At 36.2% G+C, this 18713-nt stretch overlaps 3 protein-coding genes across 3 annotated transcripts; all 3 read right to left on the bottom strand.

Moving 5' to 3' along the window:
- Window positions 1-786: 786 nt before the first annotated feature.
- Window positions 787-2961, bottom strand: LOC137747842 (patatin-like protein 2). Its single transcript, XM_068487983.2, has 6 exons — window positions 2802-2961; window positions 2385-2566; window positions 1991-2183; window positions 1688-1849; window positions 1254-1541; window positions 787-1114 (listed from the first exon to the last, which is right to left on the bottom strand). The coding sequence occupies exons 1-6, from the start codon at window positions 2913-2915 to the stop codon at window positions 860-862; spliced, it is 1194 nt and encodes a 397-aa protein (XP_068344084.2). The 5' UTR covers window positions 2916-2961; the 3' UTR covers window positions 787-859.
- A 4577-nt stretch (window positions 2962-7538) lies between these two features.
- LOC137747843 (patatin-like protein 2) lies at window positions 7539-10038 on the bottom strand. Its single transcript, XM_068487984.2, has 6 exons — window positions 9813-10038; window positions 9539-9720; window positions 8910-9102; window positions 8503-8664; window positions 8027-8314; window positions 7539-7873 (listed from the first exon to the last, which is right to left on the bottom strand). Exons 1-6 carry the CDS (start codon window positions 9924-9926, stop codon window positions 7652-7654), a joined length of 1161 nt encoding a protein of 386 aa, XP_068344085.2. The 5' UTR covers window positions 9927-10038; the 3' UTR covers window positions 7539-7651.
- Window positions 10039-13413: 3375 nt separating this feature from the next.
- Window positions 13414-15688, bottom strand: LOC137748379 (patatin-like protein 2). The gene is made up of 6 exons (XM_068488526.2): window positions 15343-15688; window positions 15058-15239; window positions 14619-14811; window positions 14354-14515; window positions 13922-14209; window positions 13414-13782 (listed from the first exon to the last, which is right to left on the bottom strand). The coding sequence occupies exons 1-6, from the start codon at window positions 15454-15456 to the stop codon at window positions 13558-13560; spliced, it is 1164 nt and encodes a 387-aa protein (XP_068344627.2). The 5' UTR covers window positions 15457-15688; the 3' UTR covers window positions 13414-13557.
- Between the last annotated feature and the right edge of the window lie 3025 nt (window positions 15689-18713).

Raw genomic sequence — 18713 nt, 5'->3', positions numbered from 1 at the left:
CATTGGTCAATAACGGCAAACAACAGGTACAACAACGGAGCAGTAGAGAATGGCGATCTCCAGGTTGAAGACGACCACGGTTCAAGCAGAGGAGTCACGCGTGTTTGTACTGTGGTGGTTTTTGATCGGCCAGATAACAGCGAGTCGGGTTTGGGGGCAGATGCAACAACAACGTTAAAGGGTGCAGGTGCCTCCGGGGATGTCAAATGTGGGTATTTGAAGTTCTGGGCTTCACGCTCGGAGTAGTTGAAGGCGATATTGTAGTTGAAAAAGGAGCAGTAGAAGTCGATTTGGGTCGTCTTCTTCTTGAAGATGGCGAGCATGACGTTGGTGGCGGTGCCAGAGGCGGAACACGCCACTTTTTGGGAAGTAGAAGAGAGTTGGATTCGAATCGATAAATTTTAAGAAAAAATTGCGCCAAACAAAAGTTTTTTTTTTTTAATTTAAATTTCTGGATTGTAATTGGTGGCAGAGTTGCTCGTCACGACGTTGAAGAAGAGATCGAATGGGCTAACATTAGGTCAACAATAATATGATTTAAATTCGTTTTTTGTGATAATCGAATTTAATACCTCTTACTTATAAGTAAAGATGAATATTACTAGACCGTAATACTAAATAACTCAAATTTATTTCTTTAATAATGAAATTTATTTTTAAATTTTTGTTTAATCTATGGGGCACGAATTTTGTAGGGCTTGCTATAACCACATAAGTTGTTAACCGAGGAATTAAAGAGAAAAGAGATGTTGTTTCACATTGATATGAAATATTGAGTTATTGTATAAAATTGAAAGACGTAAACATTGAAATTGAACGAAAACCTAAAATGACAAATTGTGAATTACTCAAAGTAAAATTAATTAGATATTGCTATTTCTATTGGACTTTGAGTTGTTTTATTGAGCTTCCTTCCCGCCGAGAGTGTTTTAGCAAAAATGGTTAATGCGTCTTCGTAGGTACCCTCTCCCTCCGATGTCTTATACCTTCCAGTATCGAATTGCACTCGTGACACTTGCTTCTTCAATAGTGCCTCCCCAATCTCCACGAGCCTCCTTAGATTCTTCTCAGTCGCTATATCAACTGATGCTTCATCGCCGATCAATGAGTCTTCCTATAATTTTCACAACACAAAGTTAACATAATGCTAGTTGTACCAAATTTACTGGTCGCTTTGATAACTACATTAGATGTGCTGCCTCTATTAGAGATGTGGTCAGTAAAATAATTAGCGAACGGGGTCCAAATAGTACCTGAATACGTAGATAGTTGTCCTTGACCTGAAGGGAGTCGAAGAGGGTGGACACATGAAAGTCAACCATATCAGAACTTGCATCACCAAAAATGTCTACCAAAGGTGTGCTCCCATTGTCAAACATCCAATTGAGCAAACCCCATCTGGAAGCCCTAGCTGCATCGTACTTCCCTTCATGTTTAGCTGAGCCGGTGCCCAACGACAACACTTGCAACCTCGTTGCGTACATTGGCTCCGAATTGTTCTTCAACATCTCTCTGTTGATATGGCTTATGGCCATCATCGTCTGTGTACATTGAAATAATTAATTCCATAGTTCATTGCAATTGATCCAAAATCAAATGTACCTACGTTCTTTTGTCAAATAGTCTGACACGCCATGTTCCTATATAAGTTCACTTATCTCGTAAGAGAACATTAAACTATACTTACAGGATTGTTTGCAGCAACACCACCATCGACAAGATTAAATGGTCGAGTTTTTCCCTCGTTATCCTTGACCTCGAAGTAATGTGCCGGGAGAAAGGTGGGAGCAGCAGAGGTACTGACGCAGATATCCGAAAGCTTAGCATTTTTTTCACTTTTTTCTTTTGCCTGTACCATAGTGTAAGAGGATACATAATTAGCACATAATAAGACAGTAGAATTAAATAACAAAATGTAATCCCAAAATAATTTGAGTAAAATCATGGCTTCGGCGTATTGTTTGAGGCCACAAAATATTTTTCATCATACATCGATGGTTGAGAAGATCACAGGCTGAAGGTAATTGATATCAAAAGCTGGAATAACCACATTGGTTAGGGTTTGTTTGAGAGTGAGGTCACCAAGCAGCCCTTTTGTCAATGCCCGCAGGTACTTCCCATCATATTTTGGCCCCTTCACCGCACCAACCATGCTTGTTATTGATGTCATGAAGTCATTCCGACTGCAAACATCAGACCAATTAGCAATATTAATATATTTTTACTCGGAGATTTTGGCTTGACCAAGTTGGATAGGGCAGTATGCTCTCTTTGCACCCAAATTCGGATCCTTGTCCAGTAGTTTACATAAATTCTCTGTTTTATGAGCTTTTAACTGTAAACGTGTCTTATAATTAACGGAGATAAAATTTCGAAATGATAACCTTTTTTGAGGGAAAATCTTAGGAGTGTGATCTAAGTAGAAGTTGTTGATGTCCTTTGCTTCGTACATGGGTCGATTGTCTTTGTTGGGAGCTGTAAGCATGGTGGTGACAAGGCCGCCGGTGCTTGTTCCGGCAATTATGTCGAAATAATCTGCAATTCTTGCACTGGGGCCATCCAGTTGCTATATTGCATGAAAAAAAAATCATAACACTAAATTATATGTTAAGTATGGAAGACAAGAAGTGAAGGCTACTAATATATATAGAAGCGCAAGCACTAAGCGGTATGAATCATGAAATGATGTTATCAAGTCCCTTGAAACAAGTAATTAGCACCATATTAACTTACTAGCCAATTAGCGCTTTGAGGCATGCTAATATAAATATGCGTATGTAAATATTGTGCTCTATACGTACCTGAAGCTTCAATTCAAGAAAGGCTAGGAGGGTACCGGGAATTATGCCCCGAATGCCACCTCCATCGATGCTTAGCACTGTCACCATCTTTCTCTTTGCCAAACCAGTCGACATTATTGCAATATATATGAACTATATATGATTGTGAAAAAAGGTTAAATTCTGAAGCTTACAACAGCTCATTTATGCTTTTTTATAGCAAGAACCCTGTTGCAATATTTTTATGTTATTCCATAAATACCAGCCATGGCGCGCGGTCCATCATTTCTGACTGTATGTTAGGTGCTCCTAGGTGGCTAGGATGACTTGGATTCAGTCATTCATGGTTTGGTCAATGTCTAATGTCTGCTCGTTTCAATCCTCTTTATTAAAGTTCATGAGGGTTTAACTTTTAATTAAAGACTTAGGTTTTGTCGTCAACCGCACGACTGACTAATGGGAGAAATTTTTCCGAGTGCACGGTGCGTGAGACAGCTGGAGTACCTACCCAATAAATATCTGACATGTGGCAAATCTGTTTTTTTATTAAATTTCATGCCCTTGTTTTTGTTTTGTTCGAGATAAGTCTATTAATAAAATCATGTGTGGGAAAAAGAAAAAAAAAAAGTTTCTCCATTAATTTCTCAATCTGTTCATCTTCTTTCATGGTAGATTGCAGATTCGCCCAACTCCTAAACATACAAAATCCTTTTTCTTTGCCGGGTTCAAGCCCTTGTTGGTGTTGCGCATGGTAGACAACTTGACCGAGGACTTGACAGAGAGCATGTGAGCAAGATGAAGGCTGTGAAGGGCGAGGCGATCCGGTGCTGTCCGTTTTAGGCTGGTGAGGAGGGTGGGGAAGTTGATGGACGACAAGATCTCGTCGTTGATTAGGCGATGGAGGCTCTGAAGGTGTCGATGTTGGGGGATTGCACAGCCGACGGAATTGGGATTGACGGTGAAGAAAATGGTGGAGTGTTTAAGTTCAAATCAGACCGTGAATGTTAAGGTGCCAGTAGCCAATTTCAACGATGATTAAAAGTCGAAGAAGATGAAGTTTCAGAATAAATTTTAATAAAAATAATAAAGAATGAATTAATTTTCAATAAAAAGAGCAAGAAAAAAAATTCTGTGTAAAAGCATATAGCCACGTGTCATATGCTTGTTGGTTCGGTATTCCATCTGTCATGCATGAGGGGAGTTCCCAGAACAAGGAAAAATTTCTTGACTAAGGGAGAATTTTCCAAGGGAAGTATTATTGACACTCTAAAAATCTCATTCTACACTCTTCATAAGTGTATTTTTCTTCTTAAATATAGAAAATTTGGAGTGTAGAATGAGAAATTTGGAATGTCAATAACAATTCTCTTTTCTAATGTTATTAGTTATTACCGTGTTTGGCTGGTGTAAGCTAACCCTTGTAATTATTACAGTCACCGATAAGAATGAGCACGTTTATCAACGATTAAGTAATAAATCAATAATCAATTTTCATGTTCTTTAATTTCCAAAATTTTATCTACAAATTTTGTGTTCCTAATATTACCCTTTACTTACTACAAAGGATTCTTTGTATGCCCAGTCAACTTGTAATCTCTATGTATATAGCCTTCAAGAAAGAAAAATAGACATCAACGGTTAAACTCTAAATTCAGTTTATCTAAAGATCATAAATTTATTATAATATGATATTATCAGATAGTGTCTGGTTCTTTCATTTTGTTATATACATTTGGTTATTAGCTACCATAGTGTCTGGTTCTTTCATTTTGTTATATACATTTGGTTATTAGCTACCAACTATGGTGGATGGGGAAACTTACTAACCCAAGAGCTTTAAGAGCTTTAAGGCAACTGTATTCTCACATGATTAGGTTTCATATAAGCAACATCACTTTAATACTTAGTTATTAGACAATGTTATTGTGACACAGAAGATTTAATTGGTTCATTGTCATGGCCAGTTGAATATGTTATTAGCTTCCAAGAAACCATTATCTCAGTACATAATTATTCTTTTTACTCTTGCAAGTTGATGTCTTTATAAAAAATAAAAATTAAATAAATAAAAATAAATAAGCGTGCAAGCTGGTTGAAGCTACATATGAAGAAGTTGTTATCATGACTTCAAAGTCTTCAAAATATTATAGTACAGCTAGGGTTTCATACATGTTTTGTATTAAAACAATTTGTTGAGAGTTGGTAAACCATCGATCTCTTTTCTCGGAAAGCTGCTTAATCCTACAATTGTGTCGATAAGTTAGTTTTCAAAAATAATTAATGGAAGACCAATACGCCTAATAATGATCGATCAACCTGATCTATATATATGCTTCTAATTAATTAACATCGTCATCTTCCTATACTATAATATACAAATAACTGGTTTATAATTAATCACAAGGGCACTGACTGATAAAATGAATCAATATCCCTTTCTTTGTATAGTCTGGAAAATTTGAGTTTAAACAAATTTTTTTCAGTCGTGAATAATGATTGAATTTGCATTCAACTTGTAACCCAAAAGTGGTTTTTTTTTTTTTTTTTTTTTCTGGAAAACAGAGGTTGGGGGGACTTTCACAACTTGCAACCCACAACCATGGTGGTCACCGAAGTTTCCCCAGCGAACCAAGGGAATATCAACGCAAATGTTTGGTTTGGGTACGTTTCTGGGATCTTGGTGTGGAATTTTGGGAGCCAAGAACTCTCTTCGAAGTGGCCAGTGGCATTGGAGTGCCCGTAAGATTGATGTCAACACTTTCGAAAGGAAATTTGGACTTTTTGCTGGCGTTTTGGTTGATGTAGATTTATCTACGGACCAACCCACCTTTGCAGTTGTTGATCAAGCATACGTAGCAGTGGAGAATCAATAGAAATTGGGTTAGAATATGAAGATATGCCGGATTATTGCTACCATTGTGGGAATGTGGGGCAATGATGTCGCTGCTTTTGCATGTCTACAGCTACAAGTTTGCGCGACATGGCCAAAATTTGATATGGATGTAAATGATGGAAAATGTGCTGGACATCAGCGTCACGGTCGTTCAAGGCGGCCTATGATACTAGAAAACGCCGCACTGCCTTTGCTGGACCATGATTTTCCAATGTCGGAGTAAGGTGGATCGAAATACGTTAGAAGTTCGGTCATGGACTTGACAGCCTCTGCAGCGGAGCTGAATAAGCGGAGTAGCGATGCCACTATCATACAGTTCCTTAATCAGAGGTGAAGTCTGACGACTTTGCTGAGATTGACTATGTTTGTTCCGCAAAATACAGAAACCTATCTAGGAAGGAATCAACAAGTTTCCTATAATCTTGGAGTCCTTAAAATCTAAGACTTTGCGTGGGCCGCAAGTAATCACATTCCTAAGTGAATGCAATATCGATCCCTAGATATCCTCTGGGATTCTGTTTGTTTAATAAGAATTCTATTATCTTAAAAGGTCTCATCCTCAACTAGTATAAATACACCCTTCTAGGATTCATCTCTAGTAACACAATTATCGCATACTTATTCTTTTGCGCACAACTTAATTTTATTCTTTTGCCCACTACTTGAGACTTATATCCGTACCGTACTTATTCTTTTGTCCATTGCTTTCAGTTTGGGTTTGAAAGTTTAGTTGGTTGGAAGTCGATTCTGCTTTGGTTCTTGACTTCTTGCGCAATCCACAATTGGGTCCTTGGCAATTAAGGGTGGAGTGGAGGAATTGCTTGCATAGAATTTCTCAAATGCATTTCCGATCTTCTGACATTTATGGGGAAGGTAATCAAGTTGCTGATGCCCTTGCAGATTATGTTTCCTCTTCTACTGATCTTATTTGGTGAGATTCTTCTCCTGATTTTATTTGTTGTATTATAATCGTGATTATGTGGGGTTTCTACACTACCGATTTAGATATATTATCTTTTGTTGGCCTTGTTATATCTTATATTGGCTTTTGGAGGTTTTGTTTGTTATGACTATTATTATGGTTAAGGTTAGGCTTTATATCCCCCCTTGACATGTTATATTCTATCCTATTTAATAAAATTACCTCATTGTCATTTCCCATAAGACCAACTTCAATGGTGGGCTAAAAGCCAAATTACCCCCCAAAATTTCCCCCCAAACCCACTCCAACCCAAGGGGAAATTTTGGGCTAAATGCTAAATGTTAAACCAATGCCAAATTCCCCCCAAAATTTAGCCCAGAAATCGGGGTGGACTCCACCCAATATTTATCGGAATTTAAATTTTTTTAGATTAAAATGTTCATAAAATTAATTTACGATAGTCTACATATTTATTTATTTTTTTTTAAATTAATTTAACAAAAAAATAGCTTAAGTTTATTCTTTAATAATCCCGGGCTAAAATTTTAGGCTAGAACGGTTAGACCATAAAAATTGTTTCGAGGCTAAAAGCTAAATTTTCCGGGCTAAAAAATTTAGTTTTTAGCCCAACCATTGGAGATGGTCTAATAGCACTTTGTGGTTTACCCAAAAAAATGTATTTTTATCTGTTTATAATTCTGAATCTCATTTATCTTTAACAATTAAGATGCCATATCAAGCCCTTTTTCCATAATACCATCAAGCTAATTATTTGATGACTAAAATTTAACACAACTATCGAGGAGTTTAATATATTTTTTAGTCAAAGATTCGGGAACAAATTCGAGCTAAGTCACATGATGAAGTAATCATAATTTGGTATATGTTGGACTCTTCATTTAGAGAAGTCGCCCTTTATATCCCAATCAAAACCATCGGTTGATGTGATGCTAAAACTCCAATAAACATGACTATTCTTTATTTTTTTATCAAGGATTCACAGTTGAGTTGATGAACGTGACAAACATAAAAACAAATTATTAACATCTGCAATCTCTATACTGCAGTCTTCTTTACTTCTGATAACCTTTTGGCAAAATCGATCAGTGCTTCTTCATAGGTACCCTCTTCTCCCTCAGGTTTCTCATACCTTCCGGTATCTAACTGCACCCGTGAAACTGGCTTCTTCAACAACGCATTCCCGATCTCTATAAGTCTCATAAGATTCTTCTCCGTTGCTATATCTACTGATGCTTCATCACCGGTCAATGAGTCATCCTATAATTGTCGCAGCGTTAAGAAATTATTAGCATCATCATGCTTGCAAACGTAAAATCAAACATCAAATTTCAAAATTTTGTTGTTTTAACCATATTTACTTGCTGCATAACCTTAATGGAGATGGCATGTACCACGTTAAAATTAATGTACCTGAATACGTAGATAGTTGTGCTTGGCGTGGACGCATTGGAAGAGGGTGGAGACATGAATGTCAACCATATCAGAACTCGCATCGCTGAAAATGTCTACCAAAGGTGTGTTCCCATTGTGCAAGACCCAATTGATCAAACCCCATTTGGAGGCCGTGGCTGCATTGTACTTCTCTTCGAACTTGGCGGTGCCTGTGCCCAACGATAGCACTAACAACCTCTTCGCATCCATCGGATCCGAGCCTTTCCTCAACATCTCTCTATTTATGTGACTTATGGCCATCATTGTCTATACATGATTGATGATTATGGATTAACTTAGCAGATTTAAAAAACTGATAAGCTGTTTTGAAAAAAAACTGAATAGCTTATATATGTTGGTTTTGTTAGACATTCACACATGTTAGGTTACTTAATCAATTTATTGATCTTAAAACATGTAATATGTATCTGACTAGAAAATAGATAACTACTTACAGGATTGTTTGCAGCAACCCCTCCATCAACGAGATCAAAAGTGCGAGTCCTTCCCTCGTCATCCTTGACGTCGAAGTAGTGTGCAGGGAGATAGGTAGGAGCAGCAGAGGTACTTACACAGGTATCCGAGAGCTTAGCATTTTTCAAAGGATGATCTTTTGCCTATACCAAAAATTTACACCTCACTATAAGAAAACATAACTAGGTTGCTAAACTATATATAGTAAACAATTTTTCTTCAATGGTCCATACCACTGAGTCGTGCGAAAAATAAATGACTTAGATTTAAAATAAAAAGCAAACAGTTATAAAAAATCAAATCTAACAGTTCAAACACTTAATTAGTAACATTATGTCTACGTAGCACAAAAGCTGGACCTGAATACTGGTGCAAAATGTAAACTTACATCAATGGTGGAGAAGACGACAGGCTGAAGGTACTTGATATCGAAAGATGGAATAAGCACATTAGTTAGAGTGTCTTTGAGAGTGAGGTCACCAAGCAGACCACTCAACAATGTGCGCAGGTACTTGCCGTCATATTTTGGCCCCATGACAGCGCCAACCAAACTTTTTATTGATGTCAACAAGTTTTTTCCTCTGCAGATTCCAGATTATAAATTTACACTAATCAAGAAAAATTAATATATGAATTTATGTGAGACTCAAAACCAACTAGCAAACTGAAAGGTTGAAAATCTTTTAAGCACTGGAAATGCAAGAACTCCGTTCTCCAAAGTGTGATCACGCTCCCAACGTGAACCATCACTTCACGCGTGGCATCTTTTGAGCCTATAACACACTTTTTAACAGGCATTGGTTAACACGAGAGAACATGTGGTTGACACATAAGTATACCCTGGTACTAGTTAAATGTGAATATTCAACCTAAAACCAATCGAAATGGGTGACGACTAATAAGCTGTTATAGATATCGTTGGTGTTGAGTATCAAGTATGTAATAACCTTTTACATGTTACCCGGTAACAATCTTTTCCCTTGGTTTGTTAAGTTGTTATATATAGATCTCACTGACCTGTTCTGAGGGAAAATCTTAGGGCAGTGATTTAAATAGAAGGTGGTGATGTCCTTTGCTTGGTACATGGGCCGATTGTCTTTGTTGGGAGCTGTAAGCATGGCGGTGATAAGACCACCGGTGCTTGTTCCAGCAATTATGTTGAAATAATCTGCAATTCTTGCATCAGGCCCATCCAAATCCTACTCCATATGCACAGATAATTACACAAGATTATAAGCCAGTAACTAAAAACTGAAAACTGAAACGGTTATCAAACATACATGTAAAGTACCTGAAGCTTGGATTCAAGAAAAGAGAGGAGGGTGCTGGGAATTAGACCTTTAATGCCACCTCCATCGATGCTTAGAACTGTCACTGTCTTTCTCTTTGTCATACAAGTGGACATTTTCAGATTCAGATTTAGTAAAATTAATATCAGTAATCAGCTAGATATGAATTATGATTGTGTAAACAGTTTACTTCTTGTGTTAATTTATAGCAAAAACCCCATGGCCAACTATATTTTGCTAGGCCACGCCTTTAATAATGTGGTCAACGTCTTCGAGACATTTCTATTGAAAAAAAAAATTGTCTTTCTACATACCATGCTCTTCACGCTTTAGTTGCATGGGGACTAATTTAGATCATAACTTCCAATCATGATCGATCACTTGGTTGATAGCTACGTAATTAATTAAATAATGATATAATACTTCATGTTATTTTGTCGTTTCAACCTCGTATGTCAACGAGACACGACGTTCCAACCCAAGGTTACTGATCTCTCTCACATAAATAATAACGCATTATTGATGCATTATTGTTGGAGTACTGCAGATGATGCTTAGTTATTGCCTTTTATTTTAGTTTTTATTTCTTAATTAATCCTAGTTGATGATCGAACGTGGAGAATAGTTTAATCCCTTCAACTCTTCAAAATTATACAGGAGCTTCTTGCATGCTTTGTATTGCTGGGGTAATGCTAGTTACACCCTTGCCATTTTTCCTGACTCATCGGAAAAATACTATAGACAAATTAAGCATCAAATTCAAGGGCATACGTTCAAATCCATTCACAATCATCTAAAAATACAAAAAAAATATAGCTTCAAAGGTTATTGATAAATATGATATATAGATTAGAGACTAAAGCCCAATATGACCTGTTTATAACTTCCTGAAATATTAAAATCCCATTGAGCAAAAATGAACTCATCACATGTATTGATAGATTACAATTTTTCCAGATAAAGCACCAAAGTTGTGATGGTTGTATCAAAATACCTAATTATTTAATTGATTTTGTATTGCCTAAATAAATTTAATCAAGTCGATTTTTTTCCCGTCATGAATTTTATAACAGAATCCGGGACATTGCATTCAACCAGCATTTTACTGGAAAGAAAAATTGGGGGAATTCTACCCTTTTGTGTGAAAATACACGTGACGTTTGATGTCAATCCTGTGACTGTGTTCATCTGTCAGTATTCGGATCGATCTGAATCTAATACATATCTTACATCTAAGATTCTGGATCTTTTGCCCGATATCACATAATTTGATTTCTAAAATTTTAAAATTAATTATGTTATTTTATCTGTTCGTATTTGATTTTTTTTCTTTTTTTCAAAAATCTGTTCGTGTTTGAATAACTCATTCTATTATTGGCCCTTAATTATATTCAATGCAAACACTGAAGAGTTGAATGGTAGGTTAGGGCAAATGAAAACCATAAGAAATGATTGGCATCCGAAACTTGTTTTTAACATATTCGCCACGGTGCGTGCTTTGAGCAATTTTTTCTGTAAATCTCGTTTCTGGAAGGGAGCATATATATTGTACGAATTTATCTGATCATATCCAACAAGTAGAAATAAAAGTAACAATTGGGTATGATCATAAACTTGAATTCTAACGGACTTCACTATGTGCTACAGCTCGAATCCATAATCAATCCTATTTTTGATTCTGATAGAAACGGTTGACAATTGAATTCAATTTTTCCCATAATCAATCCAATTTCCGATTTTGATAGGAACAGTTGACAATTGAATTCAATTTTTTCCATTATTTTTGTATCCATAATAGTGTGAAAAGAAGGCCCAACTCCAAGTTGTTCAAGAATAGTGGCGTTGAGTTTCTCGACCGCTTGCCTTAGGATTAGTCAGTTCTATTTCTCAATGGGGGGCAAGGCAAGGCAAGGGATATAACTCTATAGGAAGGCTCCGGGTAGAGAGATAAAGATAGGGGGCGTAATCTTTTTGTGCTGAAACCTTACCCTTATGAAGGCGACCACTTATGTTATTTGTCGTCCAAGTATGCTTTGCGTGGCAAACAATGTGTGTTGTTGCGGCAAATGTTCATGGAAAAAAAAAATAAATAAACAAAACTTTGGGTGACGAAGAGTTTTGTCGCGCAAACTATGAAAAAATTTTGTGGTAAAATAAGAATCTGGCGTCATATTTTTCTTGGCAAACAAATTTATTGCGCGACAAAGCACTCTGTTGCCCTTGAATAAGTGCATGAGAACTACTTTTAGGCTTCGTCGCACAAAGTCTTTGAAAAGGTTTGTGAGACAATAATAGTAAAAAAGAAAGGCGACAAAGATGGAACTTTAGATGACGAAGGCTTTGTCGCTCAAGGATTCACATGATTCATTAAAATCCCAGATCTGCACCTTTCTCTCCTCATTTCCTCTCTTCCTCATCTTCTTCTCCAATTCCCAACGTTTTTTTTTCTCCTCCAAATTCCAAAACTTCTTCTCCCCCATATCCAAATCTTCTTTCTTTTTTTCTACTCTCACCGTCGACGATCGAAGATATCCACAATAAGTCTCTATTTCTCCCAGTTAAGAACAAAAATTTTCAGGTTATGAAAATTAGTTTTTAAATATTTAATCGTGTCTTAATCTTTGTGGATGTGCGAATTTATAGAAATTATAATTTTATAGGTGTCGCATTTGTCCGATAATGCAGCCATTGACCATTTCATATATAAGTTGATTTTCAGAAACTTATTTGTCCACATCCCATAATATGTAAGATCTCACATCATCCAAGGGAGTGGATCATGTAAGCCTTATATGTATATTCTCATCTCTACCTACCACGAGGCCTTTTGGGAGCTCACTGGCTTCAGGTTCCACAGGAACTCTGCACGAGAGCAATCACAGGATGGGTGACCCACTGGGAAGTTCTCATATGAGTTCCCAGTAACAAAATCGTGAGGGCATGGTCGAGGCCCAAAGCGGACAATATCGTGCTACGGCGGAGTCGAGCCTGGGATGTGGTGGGGGCCCAAGCCGGGATCTGACAATTTGGTATCAGAGCCAATCCCTGGCCAGATGTGTGCCAACGAGGACGTCGGGCCCCTAAGGGGAGTGGATTGTAAGATCTCACATTGCCCAGGGGAGTGGATCATGTAAGACTTATACGTATATTCTTATCTCTACCTAGCACGAGGCCTTTTAGGAGCTCACTGGCTTTGAGTTATGTAGGAACTCCGAAGTTAAGTGAGTTCGCGCGAGAGCAATCCCAAGATAGGTGACTCATTGAGAAGTTATCGTTTGAGTTTCCATAAACAAAACTGTGAGGACGTGGTCGGGGCCCAAAGCAGACAATATCGTGCTACGACAGAGTCGAACTCGAAATGTGGTGGGGTACCAAGCTGGGATGTGACATAATACCTTTAATCAAGTAGTGACGAGAGGTAGTTGGTCCTTTAATCTATGATGATATAATCATATACATATAGGATAAGTTGAGGTCCTTGTCGGTTGGTCCTTACCCAAAGTTTATTGAATCGTAATATATATGCACTTATCTATTTAGCATGTTGGATGTTCCAAACAAAGACAAGTAATACAGATCATCCCATTCAAAATCATCAACAGATTTGATCCCAAAACTCCAATTTCTTATTCAATATTCTTTATTTTTCAATCAAGATTCACAGTGGAATTGATGAACATGATCATCACAAAGTAAACAACAAGGTTTAATAAGATATAATCATATTGCAATCTTTTGCACTTTCAGTTAACTGTTTTGCCTAAGCTTCTTTCCTTCCGAGAGCCTTTTGGCAAACTCAATCAGTGCTTCTTCATAGGTACCTTCTCCATTGGATTCCTCATACCTTCCGGTATCCAAATTCACCCGTGACACCGGCTTCTTCAACAACACCTTTCCGATTTCAACAAGCCTTTTCAGATTTTTCTCCGTTGCAATGTCCACTGATGCCTCCTCACCAATCAACGTGTCATCCTATAATTTTTACACATTAGGAAAGAATTAGCATGATCATGCTTGCAACCATAAAATTTAAAAGTTGCTTTTATACCATATTTACTGACCACAGTACATATATATTTGACGAAGATCATGAACTGCTTATAAAATGTACCTGAATACGAAGATAGTTGTCCTTGGCGTGAACGGATTGGAAGAGGGTGGAGACATGAAAATCAACCATGTCGGAACTTGCATCCCCGAAAATGTCTACCAAAGGTGTGCTCCCATTGTCAAAGACCCAATTGATCAAACCCCATTTGGAGGCGTTGGCTGCATTGTACTTCGCTTCATTCTTGGCTGCGCCTGTGCCCAATGATAGCACTAGCAACCTGGTAGCATCCATCGGCTCTGAGTTATGCTTCAATATCTCTCCGTTTATGTGGCTTATGGCCGTCATCGTCTGCATATGACCGTCGATTTAATTAATTTCCTTAGTGCATTAATTAGTTTCTAATTTTTTTTCTGACAGTCTAACATGTTATTTTCATAACTTATGATTAAAATGCATATCAATTGAGGGTAGATTATCAAATTAAGTACATACAGGATTGTTGGCAGCAACCCCACCATCGATGAGATCAAAAGTTCGGGTTCTTCCCTCGTTATCATTGACCTCGAAGTAATGAGCGGGGAGAAAAGTGGGAGCAGCAGAGGTACTGATGCAGATATCCGAAAGCTTAGCATTTTTCAATGGACTTTCTTTTGCCTGTGCCATGGATTTAAAACTATATAAGAATACCTACACAAGTAGCAACAGCAATCCCCAAAAATTGAGTAAAATTACGGCTTATTCATTGTTGCTGTCTTACATCGATGGTTGAGAAGAGCACAGGCTGAAGGTGCTTAATATCAAAAGTTGGAATAATCACAGTGGTTAGGGTTTGTTTAAGAGTGAGGTCGCCAAGCAGCTCCTTCGTCAATGTTCGCAGGTACTTTCCATCATATTTTGGTCCCATGACAGCACCAACCATACTTGTTAGTGATGTCAAGAAGTTATTACGACTGCAAATTTCAAATAAACCTATGTTTATATATATATATATATATATATATATATACATATGTATGTATGTATGTATGTATGTATGTCCCCATAGTAAGTCGATTTGAGTGAGCTGATTGATTTGTTCGGATACGCGGGATCATGTGTTGTGACATTACCAAATCCGTACTTGCTACGTCCTACGTACTACAATACTGTAAATTGATACGAAACAATTTTGTGTTAAGTTGTTATAGAACACGAACCTATTCTGAGGGAAAATCTTTGGGGTGTGATCCAAATAGAAGTTGTTGATGTCCTTTGCTTCGTACATGGGTCGGTTGTCTTTGTTAGGAGCTGCAAGCATGGTGGTGACAAGACCACCGGTGCTTGTTCCGGCAATTATGTCAAAATAATCCGCGATTCTTGCAGCAGGCCCATCCAATTCCTATACCATATGCACAAATTAATGACGTTCACAATATTGTAAGACCGTAACTGAAAATAAAAACTGACAATTGAAATGGCTATCGAGCAGAATCGTAAAGTACCTGAAGCTTGGATTCAAGAAAGGCGAGGAGGGTGCTGGGAATTATGCCTCTAATGCCACCACCATCAATGCTTAGTACTGTCACCATCCTTCTCTTTGTCAAACCAGTCGACATTGTTATAACTCGAATTAAAGATCTTGTCGAAATCGAAATATTTTTGTGAAAAATCAGACCTTCTCTGTCGCTTAGATATAATATGAGCAATTGTGATTGTGAAGGAAGCTTGTTGTGTGAAGTGTACACAGATCGAGTATGCTATTTATAGCAAGAACCCAAGCACTCTTCTTACTGGTAGCAGCCATGGCGGCCAATGCTGTGTTGGTGCGCTCTTGGGCGACTAGTCAACACCTTCAATATAGTTCAATCGGTTTGGTCAGAGTCTTCCATAAGTGTACATATTAGTATTCATTAATTGCATGGAATTAAAAAAAAAATTAAGGTTCTGCCATAAAATTAATTAGTAATATGGAAAGCAGCTTAACTTACCTATAAGTTTATATAAAGATTCTCCTCAACGTGCGATTTATTCTTAACACAGGCACTCTAATATGAGGTGAATTTTAAAGCCTAACACATAAATAATACAAATAGGATAACGTAGAGCAAGTGTGACCGTTAAGATTCACTGATAAGAAAACTTGCTCTAATATACCAAAAGTTAAAATTCCCTCATAAAATCCAATTGATAAATAAAGAGTAGTAATTATTGGGAATTATTATTGGCACTCTAAAAAATCGCATTTTACACTCCAAACTTTTTATAATTAGAAAAAAAAAATACACTTGTGAGAAATGTAGAATAAGATTTTTGAAATACTAATAACATCTCTCTAATTATTAATACTTATTAATGCTACTTTATGTATTTGTCAAGTACCGGATGACGTCTAAGTTGTTACATCATCTTCCTAAACACCACGTTTTTGTAATGACGTAGAGAAATGATAAACCCATATCTTTTTTTCTTTTTTTCCTTTTTTTTTCTTTTTCTGATACACTTGTTTTTTCATTAAAAACTTCTGAATTGAATAATTCAACAAACAATAGTAGAGCTAGGAATTTTTCATCGGGTGAACTAGTTTATAGATTTAAATCTATATAAACAAAGAAACATATTAATGTTTTTTCATAGTATCAGCTAGTTTAAGAAAATATTCACGAGGTTAGCCAAGAATTTTCGTTATTCAAATAAATTCAAACTTGTAAATGTACAAGAAACGATAAGAAAAAAAGTAAGAAAAAGAGATGTTTTTAAACTGTATATATAATTAAATTGAAAGAATTCCAATCAATGACTAAATATATGTAGGCTACATTCGAAAATGAATAAAAATTACATGTAAATTTTATGGGAAGTGGTATTGTCACTCCAAAAATCTCATTCTACACTCCTCACAAGTGTATTTTGCTTTCTAAATATAGAAAGTTTAGAGTGTAGAATGAAAATTTTAAAGTACCAATAACAATTCTCAATTTTATTTTCTATCAAAAGCTACCTAGGCTATAGCCAAAGATAACCCTTAATATGGCTCCGCCAATGTCAACAAAATCAACAAATAGAATTTAAAAATTAAAAAAAAAAATGTTTATAAGAGGAAAGAAAAAGTGTGTCATTACTATTTTCCATAACGCATATTGGTGCAAGTTGATTTTTATTTATTTTTATTTTTTATTTTTTTTGTTAATCTTCTTCGAAGATTCGCTCACGTAGAAGCTGATGCTGGTGTGGGAAAACATTATGAATATTAGTCTTCAAAAATTTGGTACCATTCATTGAAAGATGTTAAAAGCAGTGTCGTTTTATGGGAAAGTTTGTGCCAACGGTCCACTCGACCGCATAAAAGCCAGATTGTTAGTTGTCTCAATAATTAACAGAAGACCAGTACTAGAACCAGAAGACCAGTGGAGATGACATGATCAAGCATGTGAAGTTCATGGTAAAATGTATATTGATTTAATCCTGGTTGAACATTAACAATGAGCTGGTAGTTTAGTAGTAAATGATGGATTACAAGGCTTCCTTAAAACTAAAAACTGGAGATCTCAGGTTTGAAACATGCTGCTAATGTGAAATCCATACTTGTGGTCAGGGAGGCCTCTGTGAGTCTTCTCGGCCCCCGAAAATGATGGATAACTGTGATTTACCACCAATTGTTCCCCTTTTAAAAATAAATAAAATCGTGGTTGAACAGTATTTGTGGTTGTGAGATTACATTTTTAAGTAAGCTAGTGTTTATAATTCCAAAGTTATCCCTTTCTTATGGTATTTTATAGTATTTATTGTGACTCACCAAGAATGATGAATTGCTGTTATCCTATTATCATTGAATTATGTCACATTCACCTTTTGATCTAGAAAGTTTCTTTTGCAGGAGACCATATGTGTTTGGCCTTTACTTTAATTACATCACGTTCACATTAACATGATCATGGCTCTAATATTCGAAATAGTTTATTTTTATACAAGTCAAAGCAATTAACGGTTTATCATGAGGATGTTACTTATTATAAATGTCAATTTGTTTTACATATATGGATAATTAAATGTTCTCAAATGCGAACTTCTCTAGAAATGATGTGTAGATGATGATAAAGATAATGAATCATTCCGATATGAAAGGCTTGTTATATATTAACACCTCAAATAACCTCACACTCTCAAAAAACACGTTACGTTTTCTACTTACACATTTTCTACGTGCACCCCAGAGTCTTTACATCTTAGGTGCAAATACATAAGCTCATTCAAGACACCTTCATTGTGAACAGTATTTGTGGTTGTGGGATTACATTTTTAAGTAAGCTAGTGTTAATAATTCCGAAGTTATCACTTTCTTATGGTATTTTGATAGTATTTATTGTGACTCACCAAGAAAGATGAATTGCTGTCATCATGTTATCATTGAATTATGTCACATTCACCTTTTGATCTGGAAAGTTTCTTTTGCAGGTGACCGTATGTGTTTGGCCTTTACTTAGATTACATCGCGTTCATATTAACATGATCATTGCTATAATATTCGGAATAGTTTATTTTTAGGAAGGTTTAATAAAACACTTCCGGTACCATTAACTTTTAATATAAAATCACATTTATACTTTCTCTGGTACTATTCATTATACCTTTAAAAAAGACTTTTCATAAAAAGGGAAGTTTTTTTGGACTTTTCATTAGTTTTCCTTTATTTTATACAAGTCAAAACAATTAACGGTTTATCATGAAAATGTTACTTATTTTAAGTGTACAATTAACGGTTTATCATGAAAATGTTACTTATTTTAAGTGTCAATTTGTTTTACATATATGGATAGCTAAATGTTCTCAAATGCGAACTTTTCTAGAAATGATCTGTAGATGATGATAAAGATAA

The sequence above is a fragment of the Pyrus communis genome, chromosome 2, assembly GCF_041283825.1.
Source record: "Pyrus communis isolate YQ-2024b chromosome 2, ASM4128382v1, whole genome shotgun sequence".
NCBI classification, from domain to species: Eukaryota; Viridiplantae; Streptophyta; class Magnoliopsida; order Rosales; family Rosaceae; genus Pyrus; species Pyrus communis.
Note: the sequence above shows the minus strand (reverse complement) of the source record. Positions and strands in the feature narration are given on the sequence as shown.